The sequence below is a fragment of the Heterodontus francisci genome, chromosome 15 (assembly GCF_036365525.1).
Source record: "Heterodontus francisci isolate sHetFra1 chromosome 15, sHetFra1.hap1, whole genome shotgun sequence".
Lineage (NCBI taxonomy): Eukaryota > Metazoa > Chordata > Chondrichthyes > Heterodontiformes > Heterodontidae > Heterodontus > Heterodontus francisci.
This window is the reverse complement of record NC_090385.1, coordinates 60,072,412-60,086,818: the sequence shown is the minus strand read 5'-3', so window position 1 is coordinate 60,086,818 and position 14,407 is coordinate 60,072,412. Positions and strand designations below refer to the sequence as shown.

At 45.5% G+C, this 14,407-nt stretch overlaps 1 protein-coding gene across 1 annotated transcript in view; it reads right to left on the bottom strand.

The window, feature by feature from the left end:
• Nucleotides 1-14,044, bottom strand: part of nsdhl (NAD(P) dependent steroid dehydrogenase-like) — a 36,714-nt gene extending 22,670 nt beyond the window's left edge. The window contains exons 1-2 of the mRNA XM_068047604.1: nucleotides 13,936-14,044; nucleotides 8,845-9,006 (exon numbers count right to left, since the gene is read on the bottom strand). Coding sequence (XP_067903705.1) covers nucleotides 8,845-9,006; nucleotides 13,936-13,956 — 183 coding nt within the window. The 5' untranslated portion in view covers nucleotides 13,957-14,044. The remainder of the gene's footprint in view (nucleotides 1-8,844; nucleotides 9,007-13,935) is intronic.
• Nucleotides 14,045-14,407: the final 363 nt, after the last annotated feature.

Genomic DNA, 14,407 nt, shown 5'->3' with positions numbered 1-14,407 from the left:
CATTTTGGAGGCTGATGAGGCTGGTTCCTCCAGGGAGTGCGGACAGAACCAAGCTACTGGCACCACAAGCAGCCTGTCTGCACAGGAAGGGGGAAGAGAGGAACAGCAATAGTAATAGGGGATTCTATAGTCAGGGGAACAGATAGGCGCTACTGTGGCCGTCAACGTGACTCCAAGAAGGTGTGTTGCCTCCCCGGTGCCGGGGTCCGGATGTCACTGAACGGCTGCAGGGCATCCTGAAGGGTGAGGGTGATAAGGCAGAGGTCATGGTACATGTTGGTACCAATGACATAGGTAGAAAGAGGGATGAGGTCGTGCATCAAGAATTCAGGGAGGTAGGCAGTAGACTAAAAAGCAGGACCTCTCTGGTTGTAATCTCTGGATTACTCCCAGTGCCACGTGCTAGTGAGTATAGAAATAGGAGAATAGCACAGATGAATGCGTGGCTTAAGAGTTGGTGCAGGAGGGAGGGTTTTAGATTCCTGGACCACTGGGACCGTTTCTGGGGAAGGTGGGACCTATACAAACGGGACGGTCTACATCTGAACCAGAAGGCGACTAACATCCTTGCTGGCGGGTTTGCTAGTGCTGTTGGGAGGAGTTTAAACTAATTTGGCAGGGGAGGGGACGCAGACTCCTAACAGAATAGGGACACAGCTAAACACAGGAAAGCAAACAAATCAGAGGGAATACAACGGAAGTAAGTTTCAAGAGAGTAAGAGCAGAATGGGTGGCCTCTACTTTAATGCCAGGAGTATTACAGGTAAAACGGATGGGTTAAGGGCAAGGATTGACACGCGGAATTGAGATATAGTAGCCATCACATAGTTGAGGGAGGGGCAGGATTGGCAGTTCAATATCCCGGAATATAGAATCTTCAGGCGAGACAGAGGAGGGGGTAAAAGAGGAGGGGGCATTGCAATATTAGTTAAAGAGTCAGTAAGGAGAGATGATATCTTGGAGGGGGCATCAAATGAAGCTTTATGGGTAGAGTTTAGGAATAAAAAAAAGGACAGCCACATTGCTAGGTGTTTATTATAGACCCCCAGATAATCAGTGGGAAATTGAGGAGCAAATATGTGCGCAATTCGCAGAGATGTGTAAAAGAAATAGGCAAATTATATTAGGTGATTTCAACTTTCCCAACATTAATTGGGATAGTCATCGTGTTAAGGGCTTAGACGGAGTGGAGTTCATCAAATGTATACAGGAGAACTTTTTAGCTCAATATGTAGAGGATCCAACAAGGGAAGGTGCAATGCTGGACCTAATTCTGGGGAATGAAGCCAGACAGGTGGTTGATGTGTTGGTGGGGGAACATTTTGGTGATAGCGACCACAAGATGGTACAATTTAAGCTTGTTATGGAGAAAGAAATAGATAATTTGCAAAAAAAGTTTTGGATTGGGGGGAAGAGCAAATTTTAGTAAAATAAGGCAGGATCTGGCCAAGGTAGACTGGAAAGAGTTACTTGTGGGAAATCTACAGAAGAGCAGTGGGGGGCATTCAAAAAGGAAATGGGGAGGGTACAGGCCCAACGTGTTCCCTCTAGGGTAAAAGGTAGGAGCAAGCCCAGAGAACCATGGATGACCAGAAACATTCAAGGTACGATGAGAAGGAAAAGAAAGGCTATTAGCAAATACAAGGAGAGCAAATCAACTGAAGCATTAGTGGAGTACAGAAAGTGTAGGATGGAGCTTAAGAAAGCAATTAGGAGAGCAAAGAGGGGATATGAGAAAGCACTGGCTGGTAAAAGTAGGTAAAATCCCAAGATATTCTATAAGTAGTTCAATGGGAAGAGGATAACCAGGGAAAGAGTAGGACCCATTAGAACCAAGGGGGAAATCTGTGGGTGGAGCCAGAGGACATTGGTAGGGTGTTAAACGAATACTTCACATCTGTCTTCACCCAAGAGAATGAGGATGTAGATATGGAACTCAGAGAGAGACTGTGAGGTTCTTGAGCAAACTGTCACAGGGAGTGACAAGGTATTGGAGGTTTTGGCAGGCTTAAAAGTGGACAAATCTCCAGGTCCGGACGATTTGTGTCCCAGGATGCTGTGGGAGGCGAGGGTGGAGATTGCAGGGACTCTGACCCAAATTTTTAATTCCTTTCTGGCCACAGGGGAGGTGCCAGAGGGCTGGAGAACAGCTAATGTGGTCCCACTATTTAAGAAAGGTTGTAGAGATTAGCCAGGGAACTACAGTGAGTCTCACATCACTGGTAGGGAAACTATTGGAGAAAATTCTGAAGGAGAGAATCTATCTCCACTTGGAGAGGCAAAATTTGATTTGGAATAGTCAGCATGGCTTTGTCAGAGGGAGGTCATGCCTAACAAATTTGATTGCATTTTTTGAGCATGTAACCAGGTGTGTAGATAAGGGTAGTGCAGTTGATGTAGTTTACATGGATTTCAGCAAAGCCTTTGACAAGGTCCCACATGGGAGACTTATCAAGAAAGCAAATGCACATGGGATACAGGGTAACTTGATAAGTTGGATTCAAAATTGACCTCGCTGTAGGAGACAGAGAGTGATGACAGACGGCTGTTTTAGTGACTGGAAGCCAGTGTCCAGTGACATACCACAGGGATCTGTGCTGGGTCCCCTATTGTTAGTCATCTATGTCGTTTATATAAATAACAATGTGGGGGGTAGGATCAGTAAGTTCGTGCATGACACAAAGATTGGCCGAGTGGTTAACAGTGAGGTGGAGTGTCTTGGGTTACAGGAAGATATAGACGGGATGGTCAAATGGGCAGAAAAGTGGCAGATGGAATTTAACCCTGAAAAGTGTGAGGTGATACACTTTGGAAGGAGTAATGTGACAAGGAAGTATTCAATGAATGGCCTGACACTGGGAAGTTCCGAACAACAAAGGGACCTTTGGCGTGTTTGTCCATAGATCTTTGAAGGCAGAAGGGCAGGTTAATAGGGTGGTGAAAAAGGCATATGGAACACTTGCCTTTATCAATCGAGGCATAGATTACAAAAGCAGGGAGGTCATGTTGGAGTTGTATAGAACTTTGGTAAGGCCACAGCTGGAGTACTGTGTGCAATTCTGGTTGCCACATTATAGGAAGGATGTGATTGCACTGGAGGGGGTGCAGAGCCGATTCACCAGGATATTGCCTGGGATGGAACATTTAAGCTATGAATAGAGGTTGGATAGGCTTGGGTTGTTTTCGCTGGAGCAGAGAAGACTGAGGGGTGACCTGATCGAGGTGTACAAGATTATGAGGGGCATGGACAGGGTGGATAGGGAGCAGCTGTTCCCCTTAGTTGAAGGGTCAGTTACAAGGGAACACAAGTTTAAGGAGAGGGGCAGGAGGTTTAAGGGGGATTTGAGGAAGAACTTTTTTACCCAGAGGGTGGTGACAGTCTGGAATGCAATGCCTTGGAGGGTGGTAGAGGTGGGTTGCCTCCCATCCTTTAAAAAGTACCTGGATGAGCACTTGGCATGTCATAACATTCAAGGCTATGGGTCAAATGCTGGCAAATGGGATTAGGTAGACAGGTCAGGTGTCTTTAATGCATCGGTGCAGACTCGATGGGCCGAAGGGCCTCTTCTGCACTGTATTATTCTGTGATTCTGTGTTGGAAATAAGGAGGAGGAAAGCCTTAGATTACAGGATGATATAGATGGGCTGGTAAGATGGGTGGAGCAGTGGCAAATGGAATTTAATCCCGAGAAGTGTGAGGTGATGCATTTTGGGAGGACTAACAAGGCAAGGGAATATACAATGGATGGTAGGACCCTACGAAGTACAGCAGATCAGAAGGACCTTGGTGTACTTGTCCATAGATCACACAAGGCAGCAGCACAGGCATATGGGATACTTGCCTTTATTAGCCGAGGCATAGAATATAAGAGCAAGGAGGTTATGATGGAGCTGTATAAAACGCTGCTTAGATCACAGCTGAAGTACTGTGTACAGTTCTGGGCACCACACTATAGGAAGGATGTGATTGCACTGGAGAGGTGCAAAGGAGATTCACCAGGATGTTGCCTGGGCTGGAGCATTTCAGCTATGAAGAGAGACTGGATAGGCAAGGGTTGTTTTCCTTAGAGCAGAGAAGGCTGAGGGGGGGACCTGATTAAGGTATACAAAATTATGAGGGGCATTGATAGGATAGATAGAAAAAACTTTTTCCTTTAGTAGAGGGGTCAATAACCAGGGGGCATAGATTTAAAGTAAGGGGCACGAGGTTTAGAGGGGCTTTGAGGAAAAAGATTTCACCCAGAGGGTGGTTGGAAACTGGATTACACTGCCTGAAGGGGTGGTAGAGACAGGAACCCTCACAACATTTAAGAAATATTTAGATGAGCATTTGAAACGCCATAACATACAAGGCTTTGGGCCAAGTGCTAGAAAATGGGATTAGAATAGATAGGTGCTTGATGGTCGGCACAGACACGATGGGCCGAAGGGCCTGTTTCTGTGCTGTATATCTATGACTCCATGACTAATTCCCAGCCTCTGACCTGCCTTTGTAGCTACAGTATTAATATGGCTGCTCCAGTTAAGTTTCTGGTCAATGGTAACCTCCAAGATGTTGAAGGTGAAGGATTCAGTGATGGTAATGCTATTGAATGCCAAGAGGAGATGGTTAGATTCTCTCTTGTTGGAGATCATCAATGCCTGGCTTGAATGTTGTCCACATCTTGCTGCATGAGGACACGGACTTCTTCAGTATCTGAGAAGTTGCAAATGGTACTGAACACTGTGCAATCATCAGCAAGCATTCCCACTTCTCTGTGCATTGGAATAGTCAAGTCTAGTGGTAACAAAGGCATGGATGAAGGTTTCAAAAGATGATGAGTTGAGGCAGGGGTGGAGTTATGGAGATGGAAATAGGCAGTCTTAGTGATGCCACAGATATGTAGTCAGAAGTTCATTTCAGGGTCAAACATGACATCAAGTCTGCACGCAGTCTGGTTCAGCCTCAGACTTGCCAGGGAGAGGGCTGGAATCTGTAGTTAGACAAGGTAGTTTGTAGTGGGGACTGAAGACAATGGCTTTAGTCTTCCCAATGTTTAGAGTCAGTCATCACGACACAGAAGCAGGTATTGCAGCCCATCGAGTCCATCTGACTCTGTGGAGCAATCTCGTCAGTCCCATTCCCCCGCTCTATCCCCGTGGCACTGCAAGTTTAGTTCCCTCAAGTGCCCTTCCAATTACCTTTTTAAATCATTAATCGTCTCCGCTTCCACCACCCTCCTAGCCAGCGAGTTCCAGGACATTACCACTCACTGGATAAAAATGTTCTTCCTCACATTCCCCATGTATCTCTTGCCCAAAACCTTAAATCTGTATCCCCTAGTCCTTGTACAATCAGCTAATGGGAGCAGCTTTTGCTTACCCTATCTAAATCGGTCAAATCTTGTACGCATCAAATTTCCCCACAACCTCCTTTGCTCCAAGGAGAACAACCCCAGCATTTCCAACCTAACCTTATAGCTAACATCTGCCTGGAAACATTCTGGTAAATCTCCTCTGCAACCTCTCAAGGACCCTCACATCCTTCCTGAAGTGTGGTGACCAGAACTGGACACAACATGCTAGTTGTGGCATAACCAGAGCTTTATAAAAGTTCAGTGCAACTTCCCTCCTTTCGCACTCAATACCTCTATTTATGGAGCTCAAGATCCCGTATGCTTTGCTAACTACTCTCGCAAAATGTCCCATCTTCAAAGATCTATGCACATGAACCCTCAGGTCCCTCTGTCCCTGTACACTCTTAAGAACATTAAGTCTATTTTGCCTCTCCCCATCCCTTCTGCCAAAATGCATACATCAAAAAAGCTGTGGTTCTCGCACTGAATCTTGGAGAACACCACTGTTTTCTGTCCTTGAGCCAATTTTTTTTTTTTATCTAAGATGACATGGACCTTCCTATTCCATGAGCCTCAATTTTGCTAACCAGCCTTTTATGCAGTACTTTTGTCAAATGCTTTCTTAAAATCCATATAGACAATGTCCAATGCATTCCCTTCATCAACTTTCTCTCTTACTAGTATAAGAAAAGGTAGTCTAATTGCCTTATAAAATCATACAAAATTAAGCATTATAGAAAACACTCTCTCTGTTAAAAGTCCCTTCAACAATCTGCTTCAGCTGACACAGCAATGTTAGCCATGATGAATTAGGTTTTTGCCATAAGGGCTGTTATCTGGCCAAGAACATAATATAAAAACAGGCCTTTGAGCAAGTCTGATAAGAGATTGAGAGTATGAATCATAATCTTCATGAAACAAGCTAGCTGGATGAAGGTGGCAGGATATCCTTACAAGAGATAAGCAAAGATGATTTCCTGGACTGGAGCCAGGTTGGGAGGGGTCCGCCTTGAGGATCTATTCCCAAGTAATTGCAGAATCGAATGAGTAAAGGTAATTAAATGAGTGATTGACAGGAAATATCCACAGGCCCCTAAAATAAGGTACAAAAATGGTCAGTTGAGAAGGGAGGGCTGGCAGTCAAGGGGATGATCCCCAAGGTGCATGCTAGCTTTGGTCAGCTGAACCATGCAGTGGATTCATGCTAGCTTCATGTTAACACCTCAGCCAGTTTGAGGAACGACAGAAGAGGAGATCATCACCGCCGGCTACAAAGATCAGACTGTTGTACCCAATCATGCATCCGTCTGATCCAGGACCGGTAAACCGTCCTCACCTGTAACAGATCATATGTCTACTTATTCTGAATTTGGACTGTTGCTTCTCAATCAGCCACTTGCAATTCCTCGACTCTTGCAAGATTTGATCAAGGGTCACAGGTTACTCATTAGTTGGTGGAAATTTCTGCTCATCCAGTACTGGATGTCAGACAATCAGTCTGATAATTTAGCAGCAGTGGAGGAGTCGAGACAGGTGGTGGTAAGGTAGAGCTGAGTGCCATCGGTGTAATTGTAAAAACTAACACTGTTCTCCAGGAATAAGTCAAACCAGAGTTGGCAATCCTAGATACATCATGATAACTGCTTGAGAAATATTATTATTACAGATGTATTTGGATCGATGGCCAGTTAATGAAATTCTATTTGAACCATAGAAAAATTATGGCACAGAAAGAGACCATTCAGCCCGTTGTGTCCATGCCAGCCGAAAAAACTAGCCGCCCAATCTAATCGCACCGTCCAGCACCTGATCCATAGCCTTGCCGGTTACAGCACTTCTTTGAAAAGAATTGAGGGTTTCTGCTTCCACCACCATTCCTAGCAGTGAATTCCAGACACCCACCACCCTCTGCATGGAAAAGTTTTTCCTCGTGTCCTCTCTAATCCTTCTACCAATCACCTTAAATCTGTGCCCCCTGGTAATTGACCTCGATGCTTGGGGACACAGGTCCTTCCTGTCAGACCCTCTAGTACTTCCTCTCTCATTATGCTCATCATATCTAATATTTCAGAAACCCCGTCTTTAACTACAATGTCTACATCAACCCTCTCCTTTGTTAAGACAGAGGCAAAAAACTCATTAAGAACCCTGCCCACATCTTCTGCATCCACGCGTAAGTTCCCGTGTACATCTCTGATAGGCCCTACCCTTTCCTTAGTTATTGTGGGGACAGAATTTGAGAACAGAATAATATGGGAACATTTAAGGTGCAATAATTAATCAATCATGTACTACTAACAAACTAACCTCGGAGCTGCAGAGACAGCTTATCAGAATTGACTTCATAGTTTCAGGGCTGCACAGACAGCTTATCAGTAGAAGTAGACTAACAAGCAAAAACTAACAGGACAGCTGCAAGCTGCTTCATAGTAGCCTATTGTATAGCAATCAGCCTAATGGTCCAAGGAGATAGGGGGGATGAGAAACTGCTAGAGGGGAAGTTGACAAGGCAGTACCCCAATCAGGCCATGACACTAAGAAACTGCAGAGTTTGTAAACCAATTGGGAACATAAAAGGGGTGTCACTGATTTGCATGAAGAACTATAAGAAAGGCTTGATTTCCCTGCTCAGGCAGGAGAGGAGAGGAGAGAAGAGCCCAGGTGTTGTTGTTGTTTGCTTTGCTGATGATGTAACCAAGAAGTACTGCAATAAAGTTTCTTAAAGCTACAGTCGGACTTCGTCTCACTTTGTGTAACTAAAGGGATCCAACAGTTATCCTCTTGCTATTAATGTACTGATAAAATATCTTTGGGTTTTCCTTGATTTTAACCTGCCAATAATTTTTCGTGACCTCTCTTTACTTTTCTAATTTCCTTTTTTGCTTCACCCCTGAAGTATTAAGATTTTTGTCATCATCATAAACTTTCTTTTTCTCCTTTAACTTACCCCGTAAGCTTCTAGATAACCAGGGGGATCTAGATTTAGCAGCATCACCTTTTAGCCTTGTGGGGACATGCCTACACTGTGCCTGTAGTATCTCACTTTTGAATGCCTCCCACTGGTTTGCCACTGATTTTTCTTCAAGAAGCTGTATCCAGTCCACTTTCACCAGGTCACCTCTCAGTTTTGTAAAATTGGCCTTCCCCCAATTTAGAACTTTTACTCCTGTTTTATCTTTAACCTTTTTCATGATTATGCTAAAACGAACTGTATTCTGGTCACTATCTCCAAAATGGTCACCCATTGTTAGTTCATCCACTTATCCAGCTTCATTACCGAAGACTAAATCTAGAATTGTGCCCCCTCTCGTTGGGCTGGTTACGTGCTGGCGAAAAAAGTTCTCTTGAACGCAGTTCCAACAAGAAGTGCAACCATGTGTCCCTGGTACATCATGAGCAATTCACAATGTCACAAAACTGAACTTTTCTCTACCTTCAATCAGATGGCAACAATCCCTGAGAAATGAAGTACTCAATGCTGTAGTGTTAAAATGTCATTTATACCGACCTCTTTACAGCACAAATCAGCGCTGAAGAACTGAACTCCTTCATTCTCAAATGGTTTTCGGACATCCAAAATATTAACGATGTATTCTTTCTCTAGAAGCTTCTTCACTAAATGATGGCCCAAAAAACCCGAGCCTCCGATCACAGTACATTTCTTATTGTGCTAGAAAAGAAAATGAAACAAAAAAAAAAAAATCAGACGAAAGCAAAATACTGTGGATGCTGGAAATCTGAAATAAAAAACAGAAAATGTTGGAAATGCTCAGTCGGTCTGTCAGCATTTGTGGAGAGAGAAACAGTTAATGTTTTAGGTCGATGACCTTTCATCATAACTGGGAACTGGGAAATTTTAGATATATAATCAGTTTTAAACAAGTGAAAGGGGGTGGGTAATGGGGAGGGTGGGAAAAAGAACAAAAGGGAAGGTCTATGATATGATGGAAGGCAGAAGAGATTAAATAATAAAATGATTCATGGTGCAAGGCCAAAGAGAGTGGTATTGGGACAAAAAAAAAAATGGAATGAAAGCAGACAGACCACCTGGCATCGACCTAGGCACCGGAAATGACAACAGCACACCAGCCCTGTCAACACTGCAAAGTCCTCCTTAAAAACATCTGCGGGCTTGTGTCGAAATTGGAAGAACTGTCCCACAGAAGAGTCAGCAACAGCCTGACATTGTCTGTAAGGTATCTTTCCCCTTTTTCTTTTGGGCCTCCTTATCTCGAGAGACAATGGATATGCGCCTGGAGGTGGTCAGTGGTTTGTGAAGCAGCGCCTGGCATGTAAGGTATGATTCCATGAGTATGACTATGTCCCAAACACCATCACCATCCCAGAGCATGGCCTGCCCCATCGACAGGACAGACCCACCAGAGGTGGCGGCACAGTGGTATACAGTCGGGAGGGAGTTGCCTTGGGAGTCCCCAACAGTTACACCAGACACCATGAAGTCTCATGGCATCAGGTCAAACATGGACACGGAAACCTCCTGCTGATTACCACCTACCGCCCCTGCCCCCCCCCTCCCCCACCAGCTGATGAATCAGTACTCCTCCATGTCGAATACCACTTGGAAGAAACACTGAGATGCCAAGGGCACAGAATGTACTCGGGTGGGGAACTTCAACGTCCATCACCAAGAGCGGCTCAGTTGCACCACTACTGAGTGAGCCGGACAATCACTACTGACCGAGCTGGCAGAGTCCTAAAGAACATAGCTGCTAGACTGAGTCTGCAGCAGATGTTGAGGGAACCAACAAAAGGGAACAACCTATTTGACCTTGTGCTCACCAATCTGCCTGTTGCAGATGCATCTGTCCATGACAATATTGGTAGCAGTGTCCATCGCACAGTCCTGTGGTGACAAAATCCCATCTTCATATTGAGGATACCCTTTATCATGTTGTGTGGCACTACCATAGTGATAAATGGAATAGATTTTGAACAGATCTAGCAACTCAAAACTGGGTATCCATGAGGCACTATGTGCCATCAGCAGCAACAGAATTGTATTCAACCACAATCTGTAACCTCATGGCCGAGCATATCCCTCACTCTAGCACTGCCATCAAACTAGGGGCATCAACCCTGGTTCAATGAAGAGTGCAGGAGGGAATGCCTGGAGCAGCCCCAGGCACACCTCAAAATGAGGCGTCAACTTGGTGAAGCTATAACACAGGACCACATGCAGGCCAAACAGTGAAAGCAGCATGCGATAGACAGATCTAAAAGATCCCACAACCAATGGATCAGACCTAAGCTCTGCAGATCTGCCACATCCAGTTGTGAATGGTGGTGGACAATTAAACAGGGGGAGGTGGCTCCAGAAAGAGCCCCAGCCTCAATGATGGGGGGAGCCCAGCACATCAGTGCAAAAGACAAGGCTGAAGCATTTACAACCAGCTTCAGCCAGAAGTGCCTCATGGTTGATCCATCTCGACCTCCTCCTGAGGTCCCCAGCAACACAGATACCAGTCTTCAGCCAATTTGATTCACTCCACGTGATGGCAAGAAATGGCTGAAAGCACTGGATACTGCAAAGGCTATGGGCCCTGACAACATTCTGGCAATAGCACTGAAGACTTGTGCTCCTGAACTGGCTGCGCCCCTAGCCACTGTTCCAGTACAACTACAACACTGACACCTACCTGACAATGTGGAAAGTTGCCCAGGTATGACCTGTACACAAAACGCAGGACAAATCCAACCCAGACAATTATCGCTCCATCAGTCTACTCTCATCAGCAAAGGGATGGAAGGTGTCATTGACAGTGCTATCAAGCAGCACTTACTCAGCAATAACCTGCTCAGTGACGCTCAGTCTGGGTTCCACCAGGGCCACTCAGCTCCTGACCTCATTACAGCCTTGGTCCAAACATGAACAAAAGAGCTGAACCCCACAGGTGAGATGAGAGTGACTGTCCTTGACATTAAGGCAGCATTTGACCAAGTGTAGCATCAAGGAGCCTTAGCAAAACTGGAGTCAATGGGAGTTGGGGGGGGGGGGGGGGGGGGGGGAACTCTCCACTAGTTGGAGTCAAACCTAGCACAATGCAAGATGGTTGTGATTGTTGGAGGTCAATGTTCTCATTCCCAGGATATCACTGCAGGTGTTCCCCAGGGTTGTGTCCTATTTGTTTAACCAATTTCAGCTGCTTCCTAGCCCAACCATCTTCAGCTGCTTCATCAATGATCTTCCCTCCCTCATAAGAAGTGGGGATGTTCGCTGATGATTGCATGGTGTTTAGCACCATTTGTGACTCCTCAGATACTGAAGCAATGAGTCCATATGTAGCAAGATCTGGACAACATTCAGGCTTGAGCTGATAAGTGGCAAGTTACATTCACGTCACACAAGTGCCAGGCAATGAACATCTCCAACAAGAGCAAATCCAACCATCTCCTGTGACATTCAATGGCATTACCATCGCTGAATCCCCCACTATCAACATTCCAGGGGTTACCATTGACCAGAAACTGAACTGCAGCAGCCATATAAGTACTGTGGCTACAAGAGCAGGCCACAGGCTAGGAATTCTGACTCCCCAAAGTCTGTCCACCATCTTCAAAGCACTAGTCAGGAGTGTGGTGGAATACTCTCCACTTGCTTGGATGGGTGCAGCTCCAACTACACTGAAGAAGCTCGACACCATCCAGGTGAAAGCAGCCCACTTGATTGGCACCCCATCCGCCACCTTCAATATTCACTCTCTCCACCACCAACACACACGGGCAGAAGTGTGTACCATCTACGAGATGCACTGCAGCAACTCATCAAAGTTCCTTTGACAGCACCTTCCAAACCCACGACCTCTACCACCTAGAAGGACAAGGATGGCAGATGCATGGGAACATTCACCTGCAGGTTCCCCTCCAAGCCACACACCATCCTGACTTGGAACTATATCACTGTTCCTTCACTGTCATTGGATCAAAATCCTGGAACTCCCTAACAGCACTGTGGGTGTACCTACACGACATGGACTGCAGCGGTTCAAGAAGGGGGCTCACCACCACCTTCACAAGGGGGATTAGGGATGGGCAATAAATGCTGGCCAGTGACGCCCACATCTCTTGAAAGAATTTTAAAAAGTAAAGGAACAAAAGGTATGTCTAAAGAAGATATGAATGGCAGAATCATGAATAGCTGTCATCTGAAAGCAAAAAAGGAAAAACTAGACAACAGAGAGAAAGAACAAAACCAGTCAAGGAAAAAGGAGACATAATGGGGTCAGAGGTTACAATCTAAAATTATTGAACTTAATGTTGAGTCCAGAAGGCTATTCTGAAAGTGTAACCTTCCATACTAGCACTTCTAATATAGCTTTCATTTATCTTGACCAGGAACTCCCCCACAACCCCCAACCGTGATTAACTGGGCCCTCGACCGTGCCCGTTCCATTTCATGCACTTCCGCTCTCATCCTTTCTCCTCTCTTCCAGAGCCCTGATAGGGCTCCACTTGGCCTCATTCCACCCCACTAGCCTCCAAGTTCAACAGATCATTCTCCACCATTTAGGCCACCTCCAACGTGGTCTTACCACCAAAAACATCTTCCCCTCCCCTTTCAGCATTCCGAATGGACCGTTCCCTCTGTGACACTCCTCAGTCACCGCCAACACCCCTTCCACTTCCCACAGCACCTTTCCATGCAAGCACAGGAGGTGCAACACCTGCCTTTTTACTTCCTCCTTTCTCACCAGACACTCCTTTCAAGTGAAATAGTGATTTATCTGTACTACTTTCAATTTAGTATACTGTACTCGCTACGCACAATGCAGTCTCCTCTACACTGGGGGAGACCAAACACAGATTGGGTGACTACTTTGCACTCAGTCTGCAAGCATGACCCTAGCTTCCAGTCACCTGTCATTCTAATTTTCCACCATGCTCCCGCTCTGATCTTGGCCTTCTGCAGTGTTCAAATGAAGCTTCAGGGTAAGCTCAAGGAACAGCACCTCATCTTTTGACTGGGCACTTTACAGCCTTCCAGACTCAGAATTGAGTTCAACAATTTTAGATCATAACCTCCACCTCTACTTTGTTTCCTTTGCTGGTTTTGATTTATCTCCCTTGTTTTTGCTTTGTGTGGCAGTGTTCATGATTCTACCTTTCACACCTACTCTGGACACTTTTTGTTTGATTACTTGTCCCATTACCAGTCCCTTTGGCCTTGCACCACGAACCCTTTTGTCAATTAATCTCTCCTGCCTTCCACCCTTTTGCTCTTTTTCCTCCCCCACCCACCCCCCGCTTTCACTTGCTTAAAACCTGAAATCTCTATTTTTCCCAGCTCTGATGAAAGACCGTGGACCTGAACCGTTAACTCTGTTTCTCTTCCCACAGATGTTGGAGACCTGCTGAAAATTTCCAGCATTTTTCTGTTTTTATACGAAAATGTCAGATACATTTTCACAAGACCATATCCAGGCAGGTGGCTATCACTGAAGAGACTGCAGGTTGAAGGCAGTTCAATGGTTGATGCACAATTACATCAATATTTCCACATTGTGTCTGTCACTCCGGTCATTATGCATCCAAACATAGTCTCCCGCGCTGTTACGCTATATGAAGTCAAACACTCTCTCACCAGCCGCGATCGCGTAGCCATCTCCCACAACGAAGCAGAGTCTATTCGAGAATTTCACTCGGTGAAGTTGTGCACACGACACCGACCAGAACACCGTCAGATCCACCTCTTAAACTCGATTGGGCGAAAGGGACGACTCATCTCTTCTGATTGGTGTAAATGCCCCCACCTGGTGTAACGTTACCAGGGTGACAGCCCCTTCATCCAATCAGATTATCGAATGATCATGGGTCGGTGGTGGCACGTGAAGCATTGGCCAATCAGAATTGGATTTAGCTCCACTTCGATGTGACCTCATTCACAATGTAAGGTAGTTAGGAATAGCTGTGAATGGGTAGCTCGGGTGTATCTACTTAACATATAGGGTGGTAAACATTTAGAATGGATTGCTTTTGAGGCCGATAGTATCAAGGATGTTAAAAAGGGATTGGTATTTTAAAGAACATTAACTCGAATAGTCACTGTTTTCGAA